The sequence below is a fragment of the Athene cunicularia genome, assembly GCF_003259725.1.
Source record: "Athene cunicularia isolate RWA chromosome 13 unlocalized genomic scaffold, athCun1 chr13_part1, whole genome shotgun sequence".
In the NCBI taxonomy this organism is placed as follows: Eukaryota; Metazoa; Chordata; class Aves; order Strigiformes; family Strigidae; genus Athene; species Athene cunicularia.
Window position 1 is genome coordinate 19,947,397 of NW_020799117.1, and position 24,141 is coordinate 19,971,537.

Consider the following 24,141-nt stretch of genomic DNA (forward strand, 5'->3'; position numbering starts at 1 on the left):
CAGTCGCAGGCAGCGCTGCTCCGGCAGGCGGCGGCTCACGGCGCCGTCGCGGCGTGATGACGTAAGCGGGAACGCGCGGCGGCGGGTCCCGGCTTCTCCGCCATGGCGAAGACTGTGGCCTATTTCTACGACCCGGACGTGGGCAACTTCCACTATGGTGCGTCCTGGGGCCGGGTGGCGAGGCTGGGGGAGAGCCGGGACGGTGGTGGAGGGGCCGGGCTGGGCCCGGTCCCGGCTCGGGGCGGGCGTGTGGCCCAGCGAGGCCCTGGCTCGTCGGGGCTTCTTGGGGACGATCCCCTCACCAGGTCCCGGGGCTGAGCGGGCGCGGTGGGGGGTGGCTGGGCCCGACCCCGGGGATGGGGGGCGGTTGGTGTTCCCCCCGCGATGACTCTCTGTGCTGTTTCCCTTCCAGGAGCGGGGCACCCCATGAAGCCGCATCGCCTGGCGCTGACCCACAGCCTGGTCCTGCATTACGGGCTCTACAAGAAAATGATTGTAAGCGGCTCTTCTGGGGCCTAGCAGGGGTCCCCCGACCCAGGCGGCGGGGGAAAAGGGGGCTGTCCCAGGCGGCTTGGGCGTTTTAGGCTTTGGCACGTGTGAAAGGTGCCAGAGACTTGTGCACTGTCCTGCTGGCTACAGTTGTAGCCTCCATGTTAAGGCTTGGCCCGTGTTAGTATCTTATTCAGAGCTTTCTTGTGTTGCTGCTTCTTGGCCAGCTCCATTTTTGGCACAGCAGGTAACAGGGTTGTTGCAGACAAGACTTTAAGTGATCTCAGGCATTCTTATCAGCCTGAGCCCCCACCATACCACCTAGAGCTGGCTGGGAAGGCACCATTGTTGGTTGTCAGCTTATTGTTCAGACTTGTGCAGATGGTGTGTGCCTGGAGCTGCAGCAGTGCTGCTGGGGACTGTGCATGAAATGTCTAGCCACTTTTAGGAAGGACCCAGTGACCACTGTGAACTGTGTGACTGTAGAATAGTAACATGGGGGGAAAAAAAAAGCCCTCAAGAGGCTTGCTAATTCATGTTGATGCATTAATGGGTTCACTAATCCCGTCTCATACCTGATCAGTGATTGTCCAACCTGCTCTTTAAAGCCTTTGTTGCCCAACCAGCTCACACAACCCAGTACAGTGCGCTCTGGTTCTAACTATTAGAAAGATTATTTTTTTTTCTTCTGGAAATCTAGCCTGTGTAAACCTGATAAAACTTGACCAGCATGTAGCAATAATCAAAAAGAAGACTTAAATCTTCATCTTTCAAGAAACAATCTAGTTTGGGGATAATGGAATGTTACTATGACTGTGTGGCACCCTTCTCTTGAAGTATTTTATTTCACGTGGTACAAATGAGATTGAACTGTGTTCCTTTCCCTAGAATCCATGTTCATTTTTCTTGTGGCACAGAGCAAATGAAAAACTCTCAGGAGTACAGGGCATTGTAACTTAATGCCTTATGATACAAGATCAAAATGGAAATGGTAAAAGTCTTTGTACCATTCTGTCCCTTTTGAGATGCCTTTTGCCCATTTTGACATGCAACCTGCAGCTGCTGATTGTTTTCGGGCAACTTGTTTTCTCTCGTGTTGGCTTATTCTTGCTTTTGGTGTGGCAGGATTGCTTCTGAGCTGTTTTGGACCACTGAGCGATTTAATTCCTGGGCTGACTGGTTCGATTCCAGGTCGTGCTATCTGATCCAGAGGCTGGGTGTAACTGCTGCCTATTGTCTCCACAGCCTGTGATCTGTTCGATGTGCCCTGGGGAAGGGCCTGTACCCAGAATGTTATTCTAAATGTTGTAAGCTACAGCTCCAGGCACTTCTGTTTTTATGTACATGTATGTATGTATTTGTGTACATATATGGGCATACACACATGCATTTACAGTGTTTTTTCATGGGAATTACCTTGTTAAGAGGTGAAGATTGCGTCTGTCACAGTCATCATCATGCATAGCTAGTAAACAGGGAGGGGAGGTGGAAAAGCACAAAACTGACATTGCTCTGATCTACAAGGGATGTTAGGACTTCCTTTGTCCTCCTTCTTTGTGCTCATGCATCCCACATCTGTTCCTTGCCCTTCTGCCATCGGGCTCTGCTCCTCATGATGCTCTGCAAACCAGCTGCTTCCCCTGTTACTCCTGAGTCTGAACTGGATGACCCCGGAGGTTGTCCTGGGGTGTGTGCTCTCAAAATGATTGTAGAAATCAACTGTGGGTTGTTGCTTGCAGTTGTAGATGATTGAAAGGATGCCAGGAACTGGCAATAGCCAGGTTTATTTTGAGGCTGTGGAGAAGAAAGTGTGATCAACTTGTGTCAATGATGTGTTTTCACATCTGCAGCATGCTTCAGGGATAAATCATGAGCTGCTGTGAAAACATGGTGATCATGCAGAGCTGTCAGACAGAAATGTGTAAATTCCAGTCTGTCTCCAGCTAGACCAGGCGCTTCTCCAGACTGTGATCAGCTTCCCAGGTTCCCTCATCCCCACCATTAGGCATTAAGCAAAACTGTAAACAACTTTCACTGTGCCCTCAAAGACCTGACAAAGTATTTAGTTGTTGTGATACCGAAAAAAAGTCTTTTCGTCAGTGTTGAAGTTGTATCACTGTGCACACAAGAGAGCAGGGTTAAACCAGTGGTTTTAATTCTGGCATGTTTACAGTGTCTTTTTTGCTGTATGGGCAGGACAAGGCACAAAATTCAGTTTTGCTTCTTTTTATTTTTTAGGGCAAAGTCTGAACAGCCAAACCAATACAAGTTGGGCAGAAGGAAAAGCTAGATCTTTGCTGCTTTGTCCCTGCCTGTCTGTGCTGCACAACTTTGTCATTATCTCTAGCACTATACAGCTGCCTGGCACTTGGCATGGGCTCAAGTTCAAGCTCTTCCACTGTCAGCATAACTGCTTCCGTGGTGAGAGACATGCAGATTGAGCAAATAGAAAATAAGCTGTCCCAAAACTAAAGCACAATACCAATTTTTCAAGGAAGGTGCTGAAATAGACCAGTGGAGCAGTTCCTTGATGTAATATATAAAATTAGTTAGGTATGTTTAAACATTAAGAAAAGCTTCCCTGTGTAATTCATGTAATTCCCTAGCAAAATTGGATCCAGCTGCAGTGACCTGCTGTTGTGCTTGCAGGAGGATGCAGCTGTAGTGCACTCAAGGCATGCAGACCCTTTGCAGAGTTTATCTTTCAGATTTTTACAGTAAATGTATGAACTTCTATGAATAACTTCCCTAGAATTGGGGGTTTTCTCACGGAAACAGCAAAAAGAGTATTCTGACATAACTCTTCTAAATGTCAAATCCGTGTCTGAATCAGGCAGTAGGCAGAGCTGTACACTTCACCACATTTATAGTCTTGAAACCCTTTTTTTTGGGTTTATATTTTCCACAAGATGCCTTCATGAAGCTGAAAACCTCAGTGGAAACTTCATCCTGAACAGTCAGTGACTGGCAAAGTTACAAGCAAATAAAAGCGGGAATTATGGTTAGTTGTGACTATAAAAGGTCCTGTTAACTTTGTGTTGTGGTAACGTCATTATCCGCCCTCTCTGCCTCCTCCAAATAAAAGGCCGCTATCCTGTCAAGCTGGGTTCGCCTCTTCTCACCTTTCCCAGCTTACCTGTGGCTGTGGCACACAAGAACGCGGCCAATCAAGGCTTGGCATTGTCGAAAGGAGGAGAGTTGTCCCACTGCTCACCTTCCCTGCTCCTCCGCTGCATCTCCCCCCTGCCTTTGTTGTGCTGTGTCTGGAAGCTGTTGGATCCCTGCGTGAACTGCTGTGACCACAACCCAGCAAAGCCAGGAGAGTTTTCTGTGGAGTTAACAAAACGGGGCAGAGGGGGCTGAGTGCCAGAGCTTGCTTAGGAAGGTGGGTGGGATTGCTGGGAGCAGGGCGAAGGGTGAAAGAGGCAGGTTTCTTTTGTCAGCAGCTGAATCTGTCTTCAAATGTCTTGTCATTTTTTTTCCCCTCATTTCTGTTTTGATTCACATATACCTACTTTTTATTGTCCAATAGAGCTTATAGATATCTGCTTAGAGCTATTTATTCTCTGTGACAACTTTTTAGCATTAGTTCTGGTCTTGTTTGATTTAATCAACCGTCTGGATCCCTGGGAGGTACCTGTGCAGAGCCCTCTTGGGGAATAAGTCTTGCCTTCACCCTTAGCAGCTGCACTAATGGTTCCTGCTTGTGAGTTGCTTCATCCTCCTTGTTTGAGTTGCCAGAGGCAGCAGCCTCTGAGAAGCACTGAACCCCACACATCCATGTGAAAAACGCTGTACCAAATGCAGATCCATTCAGGAAAGGAGATGATGGGTTTGTTAAGGTGTATTGCATCTCTGAAAATTAACATGTTTCCTGCTTAGCCCAGGAAACAGGTGCATTGGTGCAGTTGCCCTGATAAATTTTCCCTTTGGGGACAAGCTCATGCATCTTGCTATTTTTTTCCGTGTTCCACTTTATAGAAAACATACATGCTTTAATTAAGAGAAATTGGGAAACGCAAAAAAGATCTCTTATTGATTTCAGTGCAACTAATCTCATCTTGTCAGATATGTGGTATTAATTTTTAACTTCCTGTATATTTAGATATGTGCATTAAGTGCTAAACTGGCAAGCCTGTATTGTCACAAGATCTTTAATTTGAATCCATCCAGTTCCCTGACTATTTTTTGCTGGCTCTCCAAAGGAAACGATATTTATGCAACTTTCCCATCTGTCTGTGAGCTTTCTCCAAATAACTTTTCAACGTATCAGCCTATTACAGCCAAATCTGACAGAGACTGAAACTACCCCTATATCAAGGTCTTAAAATTGTCTGAAAGCTGGTGACTTATAAGGGAATAGTGCCCCCAGTGAAGAAAAAGCTGTAGTTTGAACTCAACTGTTCTATTCTGCTGGTTTGCCCAAGGAGGGGCGATGTGTGCAGTGGGAGGAAGGCATTTAGAGAGTATGTGGCGAGAGCTGCAGTTATTATGAGAGGCAGGAGACAGGTTTATGGCTGAAAGAGAAAAATGGGTAGGAAAGCAGTCTTCATGGAGCAAGTTGTTGAATTTAAATGAACATGAATGTCAGGAAGCCAATATCTTGGAACATTTTTTTATGTACCTCGTGCAGGTTGTTTGTCAATTAGCTTGAGATTTCTTACAGCCAAAGCAAGTGCGTGTTTGGATGGGAAATAAATCTTGCCTTTCTCTCTTGCAGGTTTTCAAACCGTACCAGGCATCCCAGCATGACATGTGCCGATTCCACTCCGAGGACTACATAGACTTCCTGCAGAGAGTGAGTCCCAACAACATGCAGGGATTCACCAAGAGCCTCAATGCCTTCAATGTGGGTGATGACTGGTAAGTGCTCTGTGCCTTCTCCAAACCCACCATCAGAAAGGGTGCTCCTGCATTGCTCATGTCATATCCAGAGAGCTCTTTCAGAATGTCCCATTGCTTATTTAGTTTTAACCAGAATGAAGTGTGTGTCCCTCCTGTGTATATCAGATTACAGGAACCTTCTTGATTCCTTTCTCATCTCTTTGCATCTTGCAGTCCTCCTTTTTAGATCTATATTTAGGCTGTAATCCTGTTGGGTTAGAGACTGTATCTCTGCTTGTTCTTGCAGAGCCTCCAGTTCTTCTTGAACATGGTAACTGGTTTTTTTTTAAATAATTGCCTGTCGTTTTAGCTACTTTAATATGTGCATGTTGAATTCAAGACAGCTTTGAGAGCCTGATTTTCAGGTAGAACTAAGAAGATACTAATTTTTCTGTACAAAACTACATGAGATCTTGTTGAGAATATTCAATTCCAATCTAATGTTTGTGAGGTGAAACTTGAAAGAAATGTGTGGAAGGGCTCCACGGGTGACTGAGGAAATGGCAGTATGCCATGTCTGTCTGATGATTGTAAGGGCTGCCAGAGTATAAGATTGTTCTTATATTCTGTAGAGGGGGAAAGCTGTAAGTGCTAACACAGGAGGAGTTATGTTAGCTAGAGAACAGTTTTATCCCAAGAAGGTATTAGTGTAGCCTGTTTTTTAGTATTTAGGCTGAGAATCAGAATACTGTTCTGTAACCTTGCTGCTCTGATGATCAGAAACCATCTTCTTAGCAGAAATGAGAATGAAAATAAAACCCCACAGTCTTTAAGCCATTGGTTGTCTGTGAATGAAATGCATGACATGATGCCACGAAGCTGGTGCCGCAGCAGCTCCATGTCCTGTGTTTCTGTACTCTCCTGGCTCTTCATCGTGGGATGGATCAGACCTTAGCGCTGTCTTAGAGCAGCGTTCATCTATTGTTGCAGCATGCTGCAGGCTGGGCTGTGCGCTCGGAAGCAGAGGAGGGACAGGATCTTCCAGGTAACAGGGGAGGTAGATAGTGCAGGGCAGAACCATCTTCCCCTCTCCTGATGTCCTGGCTCTGGCCACATGTCAGCGGGGCTGCAGGACTGACACTGGCTTGCGTTATGAGCAGGGGAGCCTTTTCAGGACGAGCTTGGAAGCTTTGGTAATCATTATCATATTCCCTGAGTTTCCCATTGTGTTTGCAGCCAGATTGCTCACCTGCTGGTACTCAGTGTGTTATAAACAGGGTCAGAGTGATCCCAAATTAACTCTTTCCACAGAGAATGAGTTGTGATCTTGCTCAGGTAACGTCTCTGGATAGTTTTATTCCTGGCTTTGCTCTGGAGAAATTGGGAGAAGTGAGAAGGTGTCCTGTTTTTGAATCATGGTTTCTTTTTCAGCCCAGTCTTTCCGGGCCTCTTTGAATTTTGCTCTCGCTATACTGGCGCTTCCCTGCAGGGAGCAACACAGCTGAACAACAAGGTAACTGAGCTGATGGGCTTATCTTTTGAAACACAGGTGTAAGCCAGCTGGTTTTCAGTTTAAGGAGAACCTTATGGATTTGTTTGATAAAACAACATAGCAAGTGCTGCTGTGTTGCAGTGGAAGTACCTAGCGCTGTAGGATTGTTAAGCTTGGGACCATTCCTGTACTGTCAGAAGCAATCATTTAGTAGATGTTTATTCCAGAGGGAGTCCAATAACACTAATGCTGCATGTGATGAAGTCACAAAGTACTCTTGGTGCTGTAGAACAAACCTGGGGTCTTTAGTGAAACTGACTGCTGGGAGACTTTGAAGGTGCTGCTAGGTCTCTGCTATGAAAATGCACTAAATAAGAGCACGCAGAAGGTCTGAAGAAGAGGGCCCCTCGAGAGAGTATTAAAAAAACCCCACAGAGATTTGAATCTTTTAGAGACCTGAGAAAGGTCTAATGAGTGTAAAGGACAAGTCAGAAACAAACTGTATGTGCCAGGTGCTCTGCCTGCTGCTGGCTGGCAGGGGAGCAGTGGTGGTGGGAGATGATCTTTTCTGGTCTAATGAGGAATGTAGAGCACAGGACTAATCCAGTATGGACACAATGTAGCTGAAGCTTTTGGCTGGGCTAAGCTTTAGAAAGGCCTGTGTAGCAGAAGGAAAGGCCAGAGGGTGTTTATGGGCCGCAGGGCTGGGCAGGTTGAGGTGGGTGCACTGAGCAAGTGGGTGAAAGGTTGTTACCACATTGTCACCTTAAACTTTATCTTTCCTCTCTTAGATCTGTGATATTGCAATAAACTGGGCAGGGGGCCTGCATCATGCCAAAAAGTTTGAGGTAATGAGGCAAATTTGCATATTCCTCTGTCTTTTTGAGGCCTAGACTCTGTGCTGATCCTGTTCTAATGCTATTTGGTTTTCTCTGTCTTTCAGGCTTCTGGATTTTGTTATGTTAATGACATAGTTATTGGCATCCTGGAGCTGCTCAAGTAAGGACATGGGGCAAGTGCAGGGCTGTCCTGGCTGACCTGTGGTTTCCCTCTGCTGCTTCACTGTTCACTCTGTTTCCCCACCTCGTTTGCCTTTCTAGAGACCAGGAAGGCCAACAACGTGGCTTTTGTCTTGGCATCCTCTTTAGGCACAAGAAGCGGGGTTTGAGAATCGGGGTATCTGACCAGTTTTGTTGCGTGCAGCTTAAGGGATACAGAAGCGTTCTTCAATTCCATTTCTCATCCATCTGTGAAATACTCATTTCAGGGTCTCCTGAGTCTCATCGTTTTTGCCACAGTGAACCTTTTGTAGGTAAATGCAAATTACAGCTCACTGGAGACAGTTAAATGACTCAAATCTTTCTTGATTTGCTTGAGTGGCTTAAGGACAGGACTTAAGCAATGCATGGATGATCAAAGGAGACTCTTTGAGTAGGAAAGAGGGATTTTTTTTTTCCTTTTAGAAAATGAAAAATAAATTCAAAATGGGAGGAGGAGTTACAGAAGTACTTTTTGTTTCTTAGATTAATATGTGAGGGGGTTTTTTATACTCTCAAATGCCCTCCTTGTCATTGAATCTGAGACAAGATGTTATGCAATTAAAACAGATTTGGGACTGACCAGTCCATAGTTACATGACTGGTGGCAAGCCTACTCGCTCTGAGTCAGATTTATGGGGTGTACTTGTACCTCCTTTCCCTTTGCCAGTCTTCCCTGTTTTGTGTTTTGAACCTCAGGTCTTCACACCCACTTTCCAGTCTCACATGAGTCCCCTATGCCAGAGGCTTCAAATAACAGCCCAGTTACCCCTCATGGGAGAGTATAATATGTCCCTGTTCTTTTGTTGCCTGTTTTCAGGAACCATTTCTGCAGCAGGTGGCTGCATACCTGAGTTTGCTTCCCACCATGGGAGTACTGTGGTTCCTCTGCTCTTATGTTCTTTTCTACCTTTACCAGTGTACAAGGCCTGTGTGTATGCATCCCCTTTTTCTCCTTGCTGTCATTTGTGTATGGGATGAATAATCTGGGCTATCTTAAGTAGTTTATGTCTGTCTTGGGAGACTGAGGCAAGATACTGGTCTGCTAATCGGCATGGGTCAGCACCATCAACCAGTTTGATCAGGTCACTGCAAACATGCTTAAAGCCATGGTTCCAAGCCACTAGCCACAGGCTCTGCCTCTCTGTTTCGATGTTGTGTTGTTTTTCCAGGTCCCTCCCTGGTCCCTTAGAGTTATGTCATGGATGCCAGATCCCCTGTTCTTCGGGGATTGACCAGATTCAGTATTTCCCTGTGAAAAGTTGAAGTCCTCTCCATCTGAGCAGATAGCTCTGGAGCTGACAGGCAGGGATGACTTAGGGCCATGTCTCCAGTGCTTGACAGCACATCAGCTTTGGCCATTACCCCAGTGCATTTACTTGTGATGATCTTCCTTTCTTCACCCTCTGTGACCCAGCAGGCTGCTTCTTCAGTAAATGCAGTCCAGCCTGATGTTCTTGGGACATAGTGCTGCCAGTACTCTGGCACATGCAGGAAATAAGTGTTCCTACCTCCCTCTTGCCTAGCTTACCTTTAATTTCTTGGTAAAAATCATTGGAGCTCTTAAAGATTAATAGCATGTTGTTTGTAGAGGAAATGAAAATCTGCAACTTTCTAACACCTAGGTGATTACAATAGGTTCTCTTCATCATGTGCTTTCCAAGATGTTTCTGGCCCCATCTGAAAACCATTTATTCTAATGTCTATTTCCAAGCACATCAGAAAAAAATGTTTTAGTGGTGAAGTATGTTTGACTGTATACAAATGTTCCATATCTAAACCATTTGATACGCCTCAGGTGGGACAGGTGAGTTCTTTTGGCAAGTGGGCTTGTGGGAAAGATGGTGGTGGTGGTTTTCAGAGTGCCAGGTGATACTGAGGCATGTGGGGAATAGTGAGGTTGGGAGTGATGCAGAGAGTAATGATGTTTTCCTCCTGTATTCAATAGGTATCATCCACGTGTTCTCTATATTGATATCGACATCCATCATGGAGATGGTGTGCAGGAGGCTTTCTACTTGACAGACCGTGTCATGACAGTGTCATTTCATAAATATGGGAACTATTTCTTTCCTGGTACAGGTATATATTCTCCCTTACAGTGTGAACCTGGCCTTACGTCAGAATCCTTTGAAAGCTCTGCTGGAGTGTGAAAGTGTAAAATCACAAAATTGTAGCTGTGGGGAGAAATGACGGAAGAAAGGGCATGGAAAAGCGATTAGAGAGGAACAGAAGTATACTTATTTGTAAGAAAGAGGGATCCTAGCTAGATTAAGAGATACCAAACCAGATCTGGCCTTTCTACACCTCCGAAGTCTTAAAGCTGTTGTCTCTCCTGCCTTTCCCTGGCCAGGTGATATGTATGAAGTTGGTGCAGAGAGTGGTCGTTACTACTGTCTCAACGTGCCTCTACGAGATGGCATTGATGACCAAAGTAGGTGTTTCCTGCCACTTCCCCTTGCCCAGGCGTTTGCTGCTCTTCTGCTCTAGAGCCATGACAAATCTACTTTTCTCTCCAAAGGTTATAAACACCTCTTCCAGCCAGTCATTAACCAGGTGGTAGATTACTATCAGCCCACCTGCATAGTACTGCAGGTAAGGAAGCAAGGCTCTGTGCACATGTCCATCCCTTTCAGAGGCTGTAGGTTGGACGGGGCTGCTATTGATGTGTTGCCTTCTGTTCCTGGGGAATCAGGGTTGGTGTGTCCCAGCTGAGATGCTGACTGTAACCTCTGGTGCGTGAGGGAGGCCAAGGGGGGGTGGGGATGGTGATGTGTGCCTGCAAAGCAATGCCTCTAGTGAAAATCTGGTTGTTCTTTTTCCCCAGTGTGGTGCTGATTCTCTGGGTTGTGACCGTTTGGGTTGTTTTAACCTCAGTATAAGAGGACATGGGTAAGTACAGCAGGGCTGGGGCAGAGCAGTTTAGTTGAAAGACTGTCCTTTAGTCTGAAGGGCTCTGAGTCCTCTGCTTCGAGGCTTGAGCTTTGACTTCAACCTTCCAGCAATACCAGCAGTTTTGGGGTTTTTTTTAACTCTTGTGTGACAGAAGAGGATCTCAGAATGAGGCTTTGTACAAGGTGCTGCAGAGTGGTGGTTCAGAGTAACATGTGGTTGAGGCTTGTGCATCACACCAGCTGTGGTGGTGATTGAGTTCATGGTGGCATTTCTGACCCATGAGTGTGCTGCAGTTAACAGTTCTGTCATTTTTTTTGTTTGGGGTTTCTAGGGAGTGCGTGGAGTATGTAAAGAGTTTCAACATCCCCTTGCTGGTATTGGGAGGAGGTGGTTACACAGTCCGCAATGTGGCACGATGCTGGTGAGTCTCTTCTCTGCTAGTTGAAGGTCACTGGTTAAACAATTGCTGTGGGCTTTGTCCCTGCATGTACCATGTAGCTTTCTCTGGACTGAGCTCATCTTATTTCATGTTTTCAGGACTTATGAAACATCATTGCTTGTAGATGAAGCAATTAGCGAAGAGCTCCCATACAGTGGTAAGTTGAGTCCTGGTTTTTTCCTCATTAGCTGAGCTAAAGTATGTTATATCAGTTGAAGAATTAACACTTCCATTCTGCATTTGACAGAGATAAAAACAGGGCTAGTGACAGCGCTTTCTGAGCTTAGACGACCTTAGTCATCTCCTACCACTCACCTGTAGACTTTGCTGGGCAGACACACCCTTACTGTGTCATCTAATTTGAATTGTTTCCTGTTCAGTGAGCTGAGTGTTACTTTTGCTCACTCTGTTAAGTTTCATATAATTCCTTGCAGTTGCAGAGCTGTACATCACTGCTTTTTAGGGTCTGATCACTCCTAGCATGGTGGGAAAGCGAGCTCTGCGCTCTGCAGAGCAGTGCAGGCTGGCTCCCTTTCCTCTGTGTTGCAACTCTTGCTTGTTCCATCACAGAGTACTTTGAATACTTCGCTCCAGACTTCACCCTTCATCCTGATGTCAGTACAAGGATTGAAAATCAGAACTCCAGGCAGGTCAGTGCTTGCAGCCTCATTGCAGTATCAGCTATGTATTTCCAAAATCTTGTGCTTGGCGCTCAGTCCAGGTAAAGCCCAGGCAAGGAATTCTTGTGGGGCAGAAAACTGACAAAAAACAAGCAGAACTTTTTTTCTGGAATGTCAGAAAGTATCAGAGCATTTGAGAACCTTGCTGGGTTGTCTTCCTATTTTCTGTGTGTTTGAGTATCAATGATTGAGTTAATTCTCCCACCTCCTCTGCTATGATAAATAGCTTTTTGCATAATCTTTTTCCTCATGGCCACCACATAGATGATGCAGTCAAGTAGCAGTGCTAACAATTGTGGCTCTCTGCAGCCTACCAGATATCACTGTGGTAATCCCTCTGTTTTCTCTATGCAGTACTTGGATCAGATCAGGCAGACAATATTTGAGAATCTGAAAATGCTGAACCATGCTCCCAGTGTGCAGATCCATGATGTTCCTTCTGACTTGCTCAGCTACGATCGCACAGATGAGCCTGATCCAGAGGAAAGAGGCTCCGAGGAAAACTACAGCAGGTACCAGATCTTGTTCTGGAGAAAGGGGCTTCCCTTTCTGTCCTTGCCCTGATGGGCAGACCACATACTGGAGACCATCTGGTTCCCAGAACAGATACTAAGTTACTTCTGAGTCTGTAGCTTTATCCAGGGAGCCCCTCTGTAGAAATGTGTGGTCTCCTCACATAACATTTCATGGGGTGTTTGGGTACAGGGCATCTTCTGACCTTTGGCAGGTGACCTGGGCATTCTTCTCTGGCCCCAAGGGTGCCAGGGCTCTCCTTGCTGATGGTGATTGTCTTTCTTCCAGGCCTGAAGCTGCCAACGAGTTTTATGATGGTGACCACGATAACGACAAGGAGAGTGATGTTGAAATCTGAGGGCTCTGGACTGTGGGGGGTCCCGATTGGACATGGGTGCTTGGAGCAGATAACTGGGCCACGTAGGAGCCAGTTAGCCCTCCCTTCGTATTTAATTGCATGTGGTGTCAGCAGAAACAACACCACTGCAGTCTTCTGTTACCTGGAGAGGCAGAGAGCAGTGAAATGTGTTCCCTACTTTCCACCATGTGTCATGGTTCCAGCTGTCACCGCTCTGGGAAATTCAAGTAGCACTCAAATCTGGGCTGTGTACTGGCTGGCAGCTGTGCGACTGCCTTCAGAGCCTGACCCCCATGCTGGTTCAGTCACCTCCTGTAACTTCCATGTGGGCTTCTGCCAGCAAGGTGGGAGCTGGAGTGATTGTGCCTACGATCTCTGCCTCTCTTCAGCAGCAACAGCTGATACATCCTGCTCTCCCTGGCCCTGTGCTCAGGTACCCAGTCAACTGTCCTCTGAAGCCTGCACTGAGAGTTGCTTCCTCACGTCCCTCCTAACCATCTGATGCTCCACAGCTCAAGGAAGACTATTCAAGGAGACAAGGCCAGTGGTGGGATAGGGATCAGGAGTGTCCCTGGAGCAGGGAGCAGCTTGATGGAGCAGGATAGACGAATGTATGCAGAGCACAGTCTTCTTCATTCCCCGCCCCCCATACTCAGTTTCACGTTCACAAATGAGTACTGCAACACTTTGCCGAGTTGGACCTAACTTCCCTGTTTTCTTTATTTTCCAAGAGGCTAAAATCACTGTGGAACAGAGGTTTGGCTGCCAAGGTCAGTACATAGTGTGTCTTGCACCTCTAATGTAGCTTCCAGCTGTGTTTTCCAAGTTCACACATGGCCCTTCTGCGTGTTAGCAAGAGATTTAGAGCTGCTTGCTTGGAGTGGAAACCATTCCCTCTTGACTGTACCCAGGAGATGCTGCTCTGCTCATGGGTGAGGGAAGCTGCTTCCTCCAAGTCCTGTTGTCTTGCCCTCACACAGCAGAGATTTCTCTTGGCCATCCATTAAATCCCAGACTTTGCTGCTCCTTCTCCCAAGTCATCACCTGGTACCTGTTGTGGTTTGGAGTGTGCTGTTTGGGAGGGGTTTAGCCTCTGACTGTCTGTACTGTTCTATTTGTTTACTGATGTCCTTAAACATTAAATGAAGAGGCAGTATTTTTCTTACCTGACCTGTTGTTTGTCTGTTTAATGCTCATATCTTTTTGGCTCCTGTCCTCCCAAGGTTTGGGACCATGCGAGTTGCCCCGGGCAGGGCAGCATCCTCTGCTGTCTGTCTGGTGAAGGAGGGCATTCAGCTCCTACAGGTGTCTGCTGGTGAATTTTCAGCCACAGTGCACAATGAGGAGGGCACCCTGAATTCCCTCACAAGAGGACGAGTGGGCTGGTGGACACTCTAGCTTATGCCTCCAATTTCAGTAAAAGCTTTGCAGGAAGCTGCAGGGCTGACTGAAGAAAGCTTTCCTGCAGTGATATCACAGTTTATCTGAGTTGCAATTGCCATAAGAGCCTGCTTTTTGCAGTTGCTTAAAGCCCTTGTTGGTGATTGGTATTTGTCTCTAGACCTGTTGCTATCTCCCTCTTTGCTCCCCCTCCCCAGGTCCACAACACTTGTCCTTTATCAAATAAGCTTATGCTGGCCTGTGTGGATTGACATTCCTCTTGCATCTCATCTTTGCCAATAAACCTGTAGAAAAACAAGAGAGGTAGAAAATAAAAAGGTATTTAATTTGGGAGATGAGGGCTGGAGGCAGCAACTTGACCAGATCTGTTGATGTGTTCACAGGCGCTACCTATTCCCCTTAGGATGTTTACACAACCACCAGCCCAAGGCTTCAGCTTTGTGGGAAGGAAGTAAAGTTTGGCCAGAAGGGAGTTACTGTTCATGTAACCACAGTGTGAAACAGTCAGTAAGTCAGTGTTACTCTTGCTACAGTTAGGTGCTCAGAGGAAAAAAAACTGTGGTAGAATTAGACTAGGCACAGAGAGGGATGGGAGGCCAGCTTCTCTATGAGGAATGACTTTGTGGGTGAGGATTCTTAGCTGGGGAGAGAGAGCTGAGCTGCAAAAGAGTTTAAGGTCTATAAAACCACAAATGCTCAGCAGCATTTCTCCAAATATGTCAGTCTTAAAGGAACATCAAGTGAAACTGCCGAGAGGCCATCTTGAAAGAAAGAGGCTACTTTACACACACCCAGTCGACCCCTATTTCATCAGCTGTATTTGTTTTTAGTATTCTGTAACTGAGGAAGTCTTTGCAAATCAGAAGACACAAAATGCTGCACTGTTGACTAGCCAGACATGTGAAAAAGAAAAACTTGTGTCTGAATAGAAAATAAACTTGTTTTATTCTGGCTTGCCATCTTACCTGGTGCCAGGCAGCTGGCTTGTTCCCTCTGCTGCTGCCATCATCCCTTGTAGCAAAACTGATTTAGAGGGGGAAGCTAGGCACCCACCTGGGGCAGCAGGCAGTGTTTTCTTCTGGGGAGCAGGCTTGTAATTTTCTCTTGCCTGGGCAGATGGGAATTACTTGACCTTGCAGATTCCCCAGCTAATTCTTCCCGTCAGCGCTGTCCTGGCTTTTTCTTTCCAGAGCCCTGCTCTATCCTGTGTTTTGAAATGGGGCTGGAACTTCAAAATATTACCTGGGTTTCTAAAGGTGGATTTGTTTTTGTTTTGATGTTTGGGTTTTGGTTTTTTTATGGAAAGGGCTAGCAAACAAGTTCAGGCTCTAAAGCCTTCTTTATTTTCCTTGTATTTTTGCACTGCAGCGGGGCTGTCAAAAATAAGAAAGCACACACTACACTGGCTATCCAATATTTGCAGAGCTGCTGGAGCTGCATTAGACCCACCTTTATCCCTGGCATCGCACAGTCATGCACGCCCGGTGCCAGGGTGAGACCAGGGTGAGCCTGACCCCCCCCAGCACCAACCCAGGTACCCTGGCGAAGGCAGCAAACCAGCACCTGCTGAGCCGTAGCTGATGCCCACAGGATGGGTAGGCTGCTCCCAAAAGCGTGATCTGCTGGAACTAAATTTAATTCTCTGTCGAAATGTCTGAGAACACCCGTGCTTGCACCTTCCTGGGCAGCGGCGGCCGCTCCTGCGGTGGAGCGGGGCCGGGGGGGATGAAAACGATTTTGGGTGCTAGAGCGTGTTTTTCCCTTTCTTGCTGTTTTTCTTACTGCTTCTCTTGTCCGCTAGCCCAGCCCCGCCCCTCCGTAGCCCCTCCCGCCAAGGGGAGGTGCTCCCGGCCCAGGGGCGTGGCCTAAAGGCGGCTCTCATGAATATTCATGTTGGCGTGACGCTGCTTTGGCGGGCTCGCGGCGGTGAGTGCCGCGGGGCTGGGGGGTCCCGGGGCCTCCGCGGGGTCCGGCCCGGTGTTGGGGGCGGCTGGCGGGGAGAGCGCAGCGGGCAGAGCCGGGCGGTCCCGCCGGCTTCTCCCGCGCCTCTAGCTTTCAGAGGCGCTAATAAAAACTCGGGATTTTTTTTCCCCTAATTTACCGTTGATCAATATAGAAACAGTGGTTGTATTATTTTTTAGCTTTAGTTGCTGCTTGGGTACTTGATTCAGACCCCTAGGGCTTGGCGAACTGCGGCGCTGCTTTCATTTCTTAAAAAAAAAAAAAGAAAAAAAATTTAAAAAGTGCATTTCATGTTTTCATTCTTACCCTTTAATTTTGTATTTTCAGGAGGCTCCAGAAATACCAAGTTTAGCCCTCGGTGTTGCTCATTTCGAATTAACGCCTCAGCCTGGGGTCCCAAGTCTTTTTGCACATCAAAAGGTGAGTAGGAGCTGTTTGAGCTCCTATTATGGCACTGGCTGATGGATGCGGTGAAAATCTGCTACCGTGAGTTCATAAAAACCGAAAATGACGCTGCTGATAATCAAGTAACGCCGTTTATTTTCAGGTTTTCAGTAAGGCTGCATGGAGACCCCAGCACGGGATCCAAAGCCTTTCTGGAGTTCCTCTGTTATGGAAAGCAGAGGCAAAGCCTTTCTGGATGGGCACCAAGCAGGGTCCCGATTACAGGTCTGTGGTTTCTTTGTGCTTCTCACTGTCGTGGAGATGCTGGGCTTTTGGAGCTAATTAGCCTGTTTTAAAGCTGGTGATTTTCTAGGCTGACTGTTAAACCTTTGTCGGCTCTAAGGAGGGGAGAAACATTAAGGTCTTATCTCCTTCTCTAGTCTCCCTGTTTGGCCTGTTAATTAGCAAGAATATATCTTTTGCAGGAGTTTTCTCTTTGCTGCTGTTAATATTGATATTATCCTCCCCCAAGGGTCCCAACTCTTGAACTTGGATGGCGTATTCAGGATTTTGGGAGCGCAGGGGCCTTTATTGATTCCGAAGTGTGTGATTGAGATCGTAAAAAAATATCTCTCCCAGTCCTGATACTGTTGGATTGGAACAGAGGCTAATAACTGCAGAGTAAATTTTCCAAAGAGCACGCAGAGATGAAGGATGCTGCTTTGTTTTTCCTCTTGCTCAGAAGCCTTTGATGTAAGCCATGACTCCTACCTTGGGGACACTTTTTCTCTTTCTCTCCTCTGCAGCCTAACACAGGCTGGAAGGAAGGTTTCCTCCTTTCCTAATTTTGTTTTTCAGGATGTGGAAAACCAATTCAAGCTCTTTGGGCTGAAACACAGCCCTGTTAAGTGACATCAGTGGTGAGGGAAGGCACATTTTAAGTGTGTTTGGTGAGTAGATGTTAAAAATGCACCTTTTCCTATTGCAGACCCTTTGAGTAATGTCTGTGCTGGGTGATGCTCTTCTCTTCCAGCTGCACAAGCAAAAGTGAGAAGGACTGGGGTGCTCAGGGAGCAGTGCAAGCCTCAAGGGGTGCAGTGATGCCAAGAGAGCTTTGGTCCCCCACCATCACTCAGCCCCAGCAGCCCACCCTGGGATCACCCTTTGTTGTCCTTCTCCCCCTTTTATTGAGCTTGGATTGGAGGGAGTCCTTCCTTCCTCTTTAGTGCCTTAGGGATTCACCCGGGGTATCTTGTGTTTGCTTGTTTGCTTTTATTTGCTGTGCTCTGTTTAAAAGCTTATTGTAGGTCTTTGTATTTCCGTCAATAAATTAAGTGGTGTTTTATGCACTAAAATAAAGGAAATATACAGGATTTCTACCCAGGAGTTAGATGTCCAGCAAAGCCTGTCCTTGTAAAATATTGTCAGCTTTCAGCCTAGTGAAATATTTAGCATGTTTAACAGTAATGTAACTCAAATGCCTTTAAATATACAAGCTCTGCCCTTGTTCCTGCTCTGCCTGGGGGAATAACTCCCAGCAGGTCATAAACGGTATGCTCTGCTGTGCTTTACCAGTTTTAAAGAATAAATAACCAGAAATGCCTTCCTTAGCACCTACACTGAGCAAGAATCTGCAGCAGCAAGAGCATGGATGCTTTTGGGCAGCTCCAGAGCCATGGGCAATGGTACTCAGACCAACAAACCCTGGTTAGTGCACAAGACTTCGCACTTGCTCAGAATGATAAAACATTTTCTGCGTGGAGGTAGATGAAGTCAGTGTCCTTTATAAACAACTGTTAATAACTGGCCAGGCAGCTTATCTACAAACCAAAAATTGCCTTCGACTGCAGCTGTATGTCTTTGAACACAGGCACGTTGCTTTTTCCTTTCTTGATCTCAGCATGGGCTACTGAGAGGTATCTGGGGCAGGGAAACTCATTTACCAGGTGTCATCAGCCTTGGGGTTTGTGGTCCTTGGTGGCAGCTGAACTGTTGAGGACAATTTTGCTGGTGTGGTGGCTTTAATTCTGCTCCTAGGTTTTCCCGTTAATGTGGGCTGTTTGGATAATTTGCCTTTGTGTTGTTTTGCAAATATTTTACATTCCTAGCTCTGAGTACCATTGTGTTTTGGTTTTTTTAATGGCACATGAACTGCATGTTCCTTTCTTTGCTCCTCCAAAGTTGTTTGCAAGGTTTCAATGTGCTTAGGACACGGTTTAGAGAAAAGGGAAAAATAAGCTTGCCTCAATGGGCTGAAAGCAGCTGTTTTGACACAGCTGTGTCTGTGGTTTCTGTTGGAGTGGATTTTAGCTTTCTAATAAAACTAAAATCCGATGGGTATTTTGATAAGCTTAATAGGTAGTTGTATTTGCACCACACTTCTGTAATAGCTCGTGTTGGAAATGGTGCTCTGCTTGCCAAACCTGCTCATTCCATGAGTGTAGATGTTTGAAAATCAGTATTCTTTTCTTCAACAGCTGGAGAGGAACCTGAGCGAGAAGAAGCAGCAGCCTCTGAGAGAGAAGGACATGACAGTCCAGGTGAGATGGCTTGCTGCTACCTGCATCCAGTGCTGTGAGTATTCCTGACCCTCACTGCTGCCTCTGCGCTGGGGTCACCAGGAGGAGATGCTCCAGGCTCTGCAGTGGCTGCAACACAAAAACTCCAGCCTGCTTTTACATACAAATTTCAAAATCTTCGCAAGTTAAAACAGGACCTAAAACAATAGTCTCTTGAATAAGTCAAAAGAAAGGTATGTATATGGACAGTAAGTGTTAAACCTTACTGGGGTAGTATATCACAGTTCTTTATTTAGCTGCTTACTGAAGCCTTGCAGGAAGCTTTCAGGCAGCAATTAAGCCAGCCTTAAATTGTGATAATAAAGATTCAGCTGTCCTTGTTTCACCATTTGGCCAACTACCACAGCTTGCTTTTACAGGAACAGAAGGAATTATGGAGCTCTGCAGCCAGCAATGGCATCTTTTCTTTTAATACAACTTTTTGAAAGTTCCTGAAGTTGTTATTCAGACTAGAGTTTTTACTATAAAGAAAGCTTTGATGCATTATGAATGTTTTGGGTATCAGTATGTTTAAAAATGTTTCTTTGCAAGAGAGAAAATTAATGAAACTCCCAATTTCAAAAATATGTAGCTTTTATGTATTAAAAGAAGAATTATGTCAAACGACAGGCCCACCTGCACATTTTTGATTTGGGGTGAAGATGTTTACATGCTATCTGCAGATAAGTATCTTCTGCCCTAAACCTGAATAAGCCTTGACTGCTTTGAGATCCTTTCAGAACCTTGGCTGGAGATCTGTTTTTTAGAGGGGAGAGAGAAATAAAACCACCTGTGTCTTGGACCAGGATTTCCAGTGAAGTTTCCTATTAATTTCTGAAGCTGGGGACTAAGCTATGTGGCCATATTATCTCTGAAGTTCACCTGATGCTTTTTCTTTGTCAGTTTCTCTGAGCAGTTTGCACTGAGATGTTGCATTCAAGTGCTGAGTGTTTCTATACCTGCTTTCTAGACCCTCTCCACTGTTTTCAGTTCCTCTGGTCCCTCATTACCCCATCTCTCCTCTATAAATGCTGTGTAAACCACATTGCAGCTCAGCCCTTTCCTCCTAGCCTTGTGCCTGGCAGTGCCTGCCCTTGGTTCCCTCTTGCTGCTCCTGCCACCCCAACATTTGGGGTCTTTGTTTTTTTGATGGCAGCTGATAACATTCACGCATCTCTCCTGCAGTTCTTGGGGTTGACTTGGTATCTTGGGATACCCTCTTTTTTCTTTTTTTTTTTTTTTCCACAGCATTTCTGGAAAGTGCTAGGATTCATGAAGCCAGTGTGGTGCTCTGTTCATAGAAAAGTACCCTTTATTTTTCTTTCTTCCTACCATGCCATTTTGTGGCATCTCAGCTACTTAAATCTGTACTGAGATCCATGTTTGGGATGGAGCTGATGGATTCCTGTGTGTAGGGCCAGGCACCTCATAGCAATATGAATACAGGCGATCTCAGAGCTTAGTCTGGTGGTTTCCTGCATAAATGACCTTTTTTCTTGTCTTCCCTCTGTAAGATACAATTAAAAATTAAGGTGGGATCTTGGTGTGGGTGCTAACAGCCTCATTTGAGGGGGAGCAACTCTGGAGGGGAGAGGGGACATTTCTTCTGTAAGTTTTTCAGCTGGCTTATTGTTTTCCTCACAGCTCCTATGGGATGCCAAGCAGATGTGAGATCAACTAATACCTGAAGGTTTTTGTGAACAGCCAGTCAAAAACCTTGTCCAGTATCCCGAGAGAACCAGCCTCAGCTTCTGCCATGTGGTGTCTGGCCTGGCACCTCAGGGCAGTTGTTGGAACGGACAGAGAAAATGGTGGTGAAGTTTCTTCCTCTTTACTAAATCTTTACTATCCCCACACTTTTTGCTTTGCTTTTTCCCATGCTGTACGTTTTCTGATACCATCATCTCAATCATCTACTTACCCTGGGACATACAAATACTTTCCATCTCCTTGTCCAGCCCTGTGGGGCTGCAACTGCTCTGCCCTCCTTTTGTGGCTTACTCTGCTTGTCTCTGATTAGCTTTCTCAGTTCATCTATGAGGTCTTGATGCCCTTCAGTATTTCTTCCTTGTCTTTCTATGTATTGTTGGGGTTTCTTTGTTTTGTTTTTCCACTGCTGTGCAGTGGTGACCTGTTTTATCTTCACTGGGAATGAGCTGGGGTTCTTCCTTGTTCCTGTGTGTGCTCTTCCCTGCTCTCCTTGGGTGAACTGAGCATCTCTCCTTCCTCCCAAGTCTGTACATACCTTCCATGGCTCCTGGAGTCTGAAGCTTCCCTGAAACGCTTTCTTTTGCTAGCAGAGTGCAGTCTGAGATGTATCCTCCCTTTCTTGTCTCTGCTCTGTCCCCTGTCAGCAACAAGGGTATTGCAGATGTTTGAACAGTGCTTTGAAGCAAGTATCTTCAAAGTTTTGTTCCTCTGAGTATTCTCACTTGGGAACAGTGCCCATCTCGCTCTGCTTTAGAGCTGGCTTGGTCTTGGACCTTAATCCCAACTATTTTCTCCTTAATTTGGAACAAAAACACTGCTGGGCAAAGAAGAGGGGATGCTTCTCCTGGCAAGAACTGTTGACCCAAAAGTCCCCTCCACAATGCAGGATGCTGTGAAGCTTCTGTCTACCCTCTGTGTCCTGCCTCAGCCCTACAAGCCTGTACGTGGGGGTACAAATCCTGTCTCTTGCTGTGCTTTGAGCTCTCCACTGTTACTGGCCTCTCTGTGAAGTCTCTCTTCTGACTCTGGTTCCTCATTTTAGAGTTGATCTGCACAGGTGCACTCCTGTCCTGACTAATGAGGGAGCTGCTGATTCTCTCTCATGGCAGGGATGAGTGAGCTCTGGAGGTACTGAGCAGGAATGGATGAGGTGGAGCAATTCCAGCCTCCTTTGGATGGCTTGAAGGGTGGCACCTCAAGGGCACTGAAGGTATTTAATTCCTCAGCTTTTGTGGACATGGCTCTTGGAGTCTGACACAGAAGCTGGAGACCGTGTAGCAGAATGGATTTGGTATGGATGGAATACCTTTTGTTTTGCCACTTTTTTCTGCTGTAGCTTCTTGCATGGTCTTCTGGCCTTGTAAGTCCCAATCCACTGAGTTCCAGCTCATGATCAGAAGTTTTCTCTCTTGATTTTTTTGTTTCATTGATTTTTAGGTGGCCTGTGTGTGCAGCTGATCATTGCCACAATCAACCCTTCTGATGAGCTGAACTTCAGACCTGACATTTGTGGGGAGCTGATGTGTCCTGGGTTTTATCACCTTCTCAAGGTGAGGAGCAGCTCACTTCTCTACTTGATCCAGAAGGTGGAAGAGGCAGCTATTGGTTCAGGTCTGGCTTTGATGTGAGTTGGGCAAGAGTAAAGTAGTGAGTCAAGATCCTGTTGTTGCCCTGCTAACTCCCAAGCCCTCCTTGTGGGTGAGAGACAACCAAACCCTTTCCTGCCACCAGAAGTGGTCCCTGCACTCTTTCCACTGAAAGATCAGTTCTGGTATCATTCCCTCAGGCACTAAATCATCTCATTAGAAAGCAGAATGGGAATTTAAGGCTAATTTTTTGACAGGAAAGTGAGAGGCTTTAAGAAGGTGGCAGGAAGAGAGTCTGCTTGCATGCAGATCTATGCCATCTGTGCTGTTGGATGGGACCTGCAGCACAAGAGCTTGAGGTGGTCCCCTTCTATGGGCTTTGGTGATGGCATGTATGGCTAATGCTGCTTGGCTGTGGTCTGCAGCTGATTTACTGCTCTTCTTACTCCAAATTATTCTTAAAAACAGATATAAGCCTAAACTTAACAAAATTACAGTGCCTTTGACTGCAAAGAGTAGAGGAGAAAATTCCTTAAATTCTCTGGTTTTCACAGCTGTTTTGTCTCCCTTTTTTATTAAAGTGGCTTTTTTTTTTTTCATTTGTGAGGAAGACTTGTAAGACTTTTTAGGCAAAAGAGAGAGGAGTATTATGCAGAGGATCCCCAGAGAAATCCTCGTGCAAAAGGTGGTGTTCACCTAAAAGGTTATTGCAAGCTTAAAGTTACTTGAAATTAGTTCAAAAATTAAAAAAAAACCCCAAAAGGTTAAATAGTCTGCATACCTTTCTTTTCTATATCTATGCACATACCCCCTCCATATGTCTGCCACTGTGATTAAATACACCAAGGGTATAATCCAGGAAGATTTTGTGTAGAACAAACTCCTTTTAAATCTAGTTATTTATATGCTTCCTTGCAAATGATTGCAGAGTTCATGACTTTCAATACTCAGATGATTATTGTGGATTTTTTACATTTGTGGTTTATGCTCTCCATTTTGAAAGTTGACTTTCAGAAGAGGAAACACAAAACAGGACAAATCACTAGATGGAAGAGAATAAAATAAATCAACTAAAAGTCTCACATAAAGTGAAGATGAAGGAAGGAATTTCTTGGAATATCTAAGAATAACTGAGATAATTGTCTTCATGAGGTCACTAGCAACTCCTGAGCTCTCTGAAAATTGTTTACTGAACTCATTCAGGCGTAGTTGCTCCTGGGTGAATGGCAGTAAAGGTTGCTGCCAGCAGGACGGCTGAGCTCGTTGCTGCCTGTGTGAGCAGAGAGGGAACTTGTACTGCAGGGGCTGAGGATAAAGACCAGTTTAGAGCAGAAATAGGTGACAGCCAGTATCAGGGGAGATGCTAGTCAAAAAGCTGAGGGTTGACTGGAATGCAGTCTACTTGCTGTTCATCTCATGATGCTTTATTGCTTCTATCAGAGATTCTGAGAAGTAGGAGACCCCATGTTATCTAGAAAGCAAGCTTGTTATTTAAAATAACATACTGTACGGGATCAGACCATTGCGCTTAGGGATATGACATAGCACTTAGGGATATGGTGTAGTTGGGAACTGTCAATGTTAGGTAAATGGTTGGACTGGATGATCTTCAAGGTCTTTTTCAACCTAGACAATTCTGTGATTCTGTTTGATTACTTGGTCTGCTTGAATGTCTAGCCCCATGTCCTGCATGTGACAGTGAGCAAAAGCTGGTGCCTGGGGAAGTGTCTGAGAAGGGGGAAGTGTCTATAGCAGCTACCTCAGTCCTCTTCTGGTCTCCAAGCACATGCAGCTTCAAGACTGTTCTAGTCAG

At 45.8% G+C, this 24,141-nt stretch overlaps 1 protein-coding gene across 1 annotated transcript; it reads left to right on the plus strand.

Annotated features, from left to right (window-relative positions):
* Positions 1 to 32: 32 nt before the first annotated feature.
* Positions 33 to 13,892, plus strand: HDAC3 (histone deacetylase 3). Its single transcript, XM_026858231.1, has 15 exons — positions 33 to 157; positions 413 to 495; positions 5,210 to 5,352; positions 6,745 to 6,826; positions 7,597 to 7,653; positions 7,749 to 7,804; positions 9,791 to 9,924; positions 10,196 to 10,276; positions 10,364 to 10,437; positions 10,670 to 10,734; positions 11,069 to 11,158; positions 11,275 to 11,333; positions 11,747 to 11,826; positions 12,211 to 12,368; positions 12,658 to 13,892. Exons 1-15 carry the CDS (start codon positions 103 to 105, stop codon positions 12,725 to 12,727), a joined length of 1,287 nt encoding a protein of 428 aa, XP_026714032.1. The 5' UTR covers positions 33 to 102; the 3' UTR covers positions 12,728 to 13,892.
* Positions 13,893 to 24,141: the final 10,249 nt, after the last annotated feature.

What these genes read in the sequence shown, in the direction of transcription:
- HDAC3 (XM_026858231.1), top strand. Translation starts at nt 103, where the DNA reads ATGGCGAAGACTGTGGCCTATTTCTACGACCCGGACGTGGGCAACTTC. An exon ending in AGATGGCATTGATGACCAAA is followed by an intron (nt 10,277 to 10,363) that starts GTAGGTGTTTCC and finishes TTCTCTCCAAAG; the next exon opens with GTTATAAACACCTCTTCCAG. An exon ending in CCACCTGCATAGTACTGCAG is followed by an intron (nt 10,438 to 10,669) that starts GTAAGGAAGCAA and finishes CTTTTTCCCCAG; the next exon opens with TGTGGTGCTGATTCTCTGGG.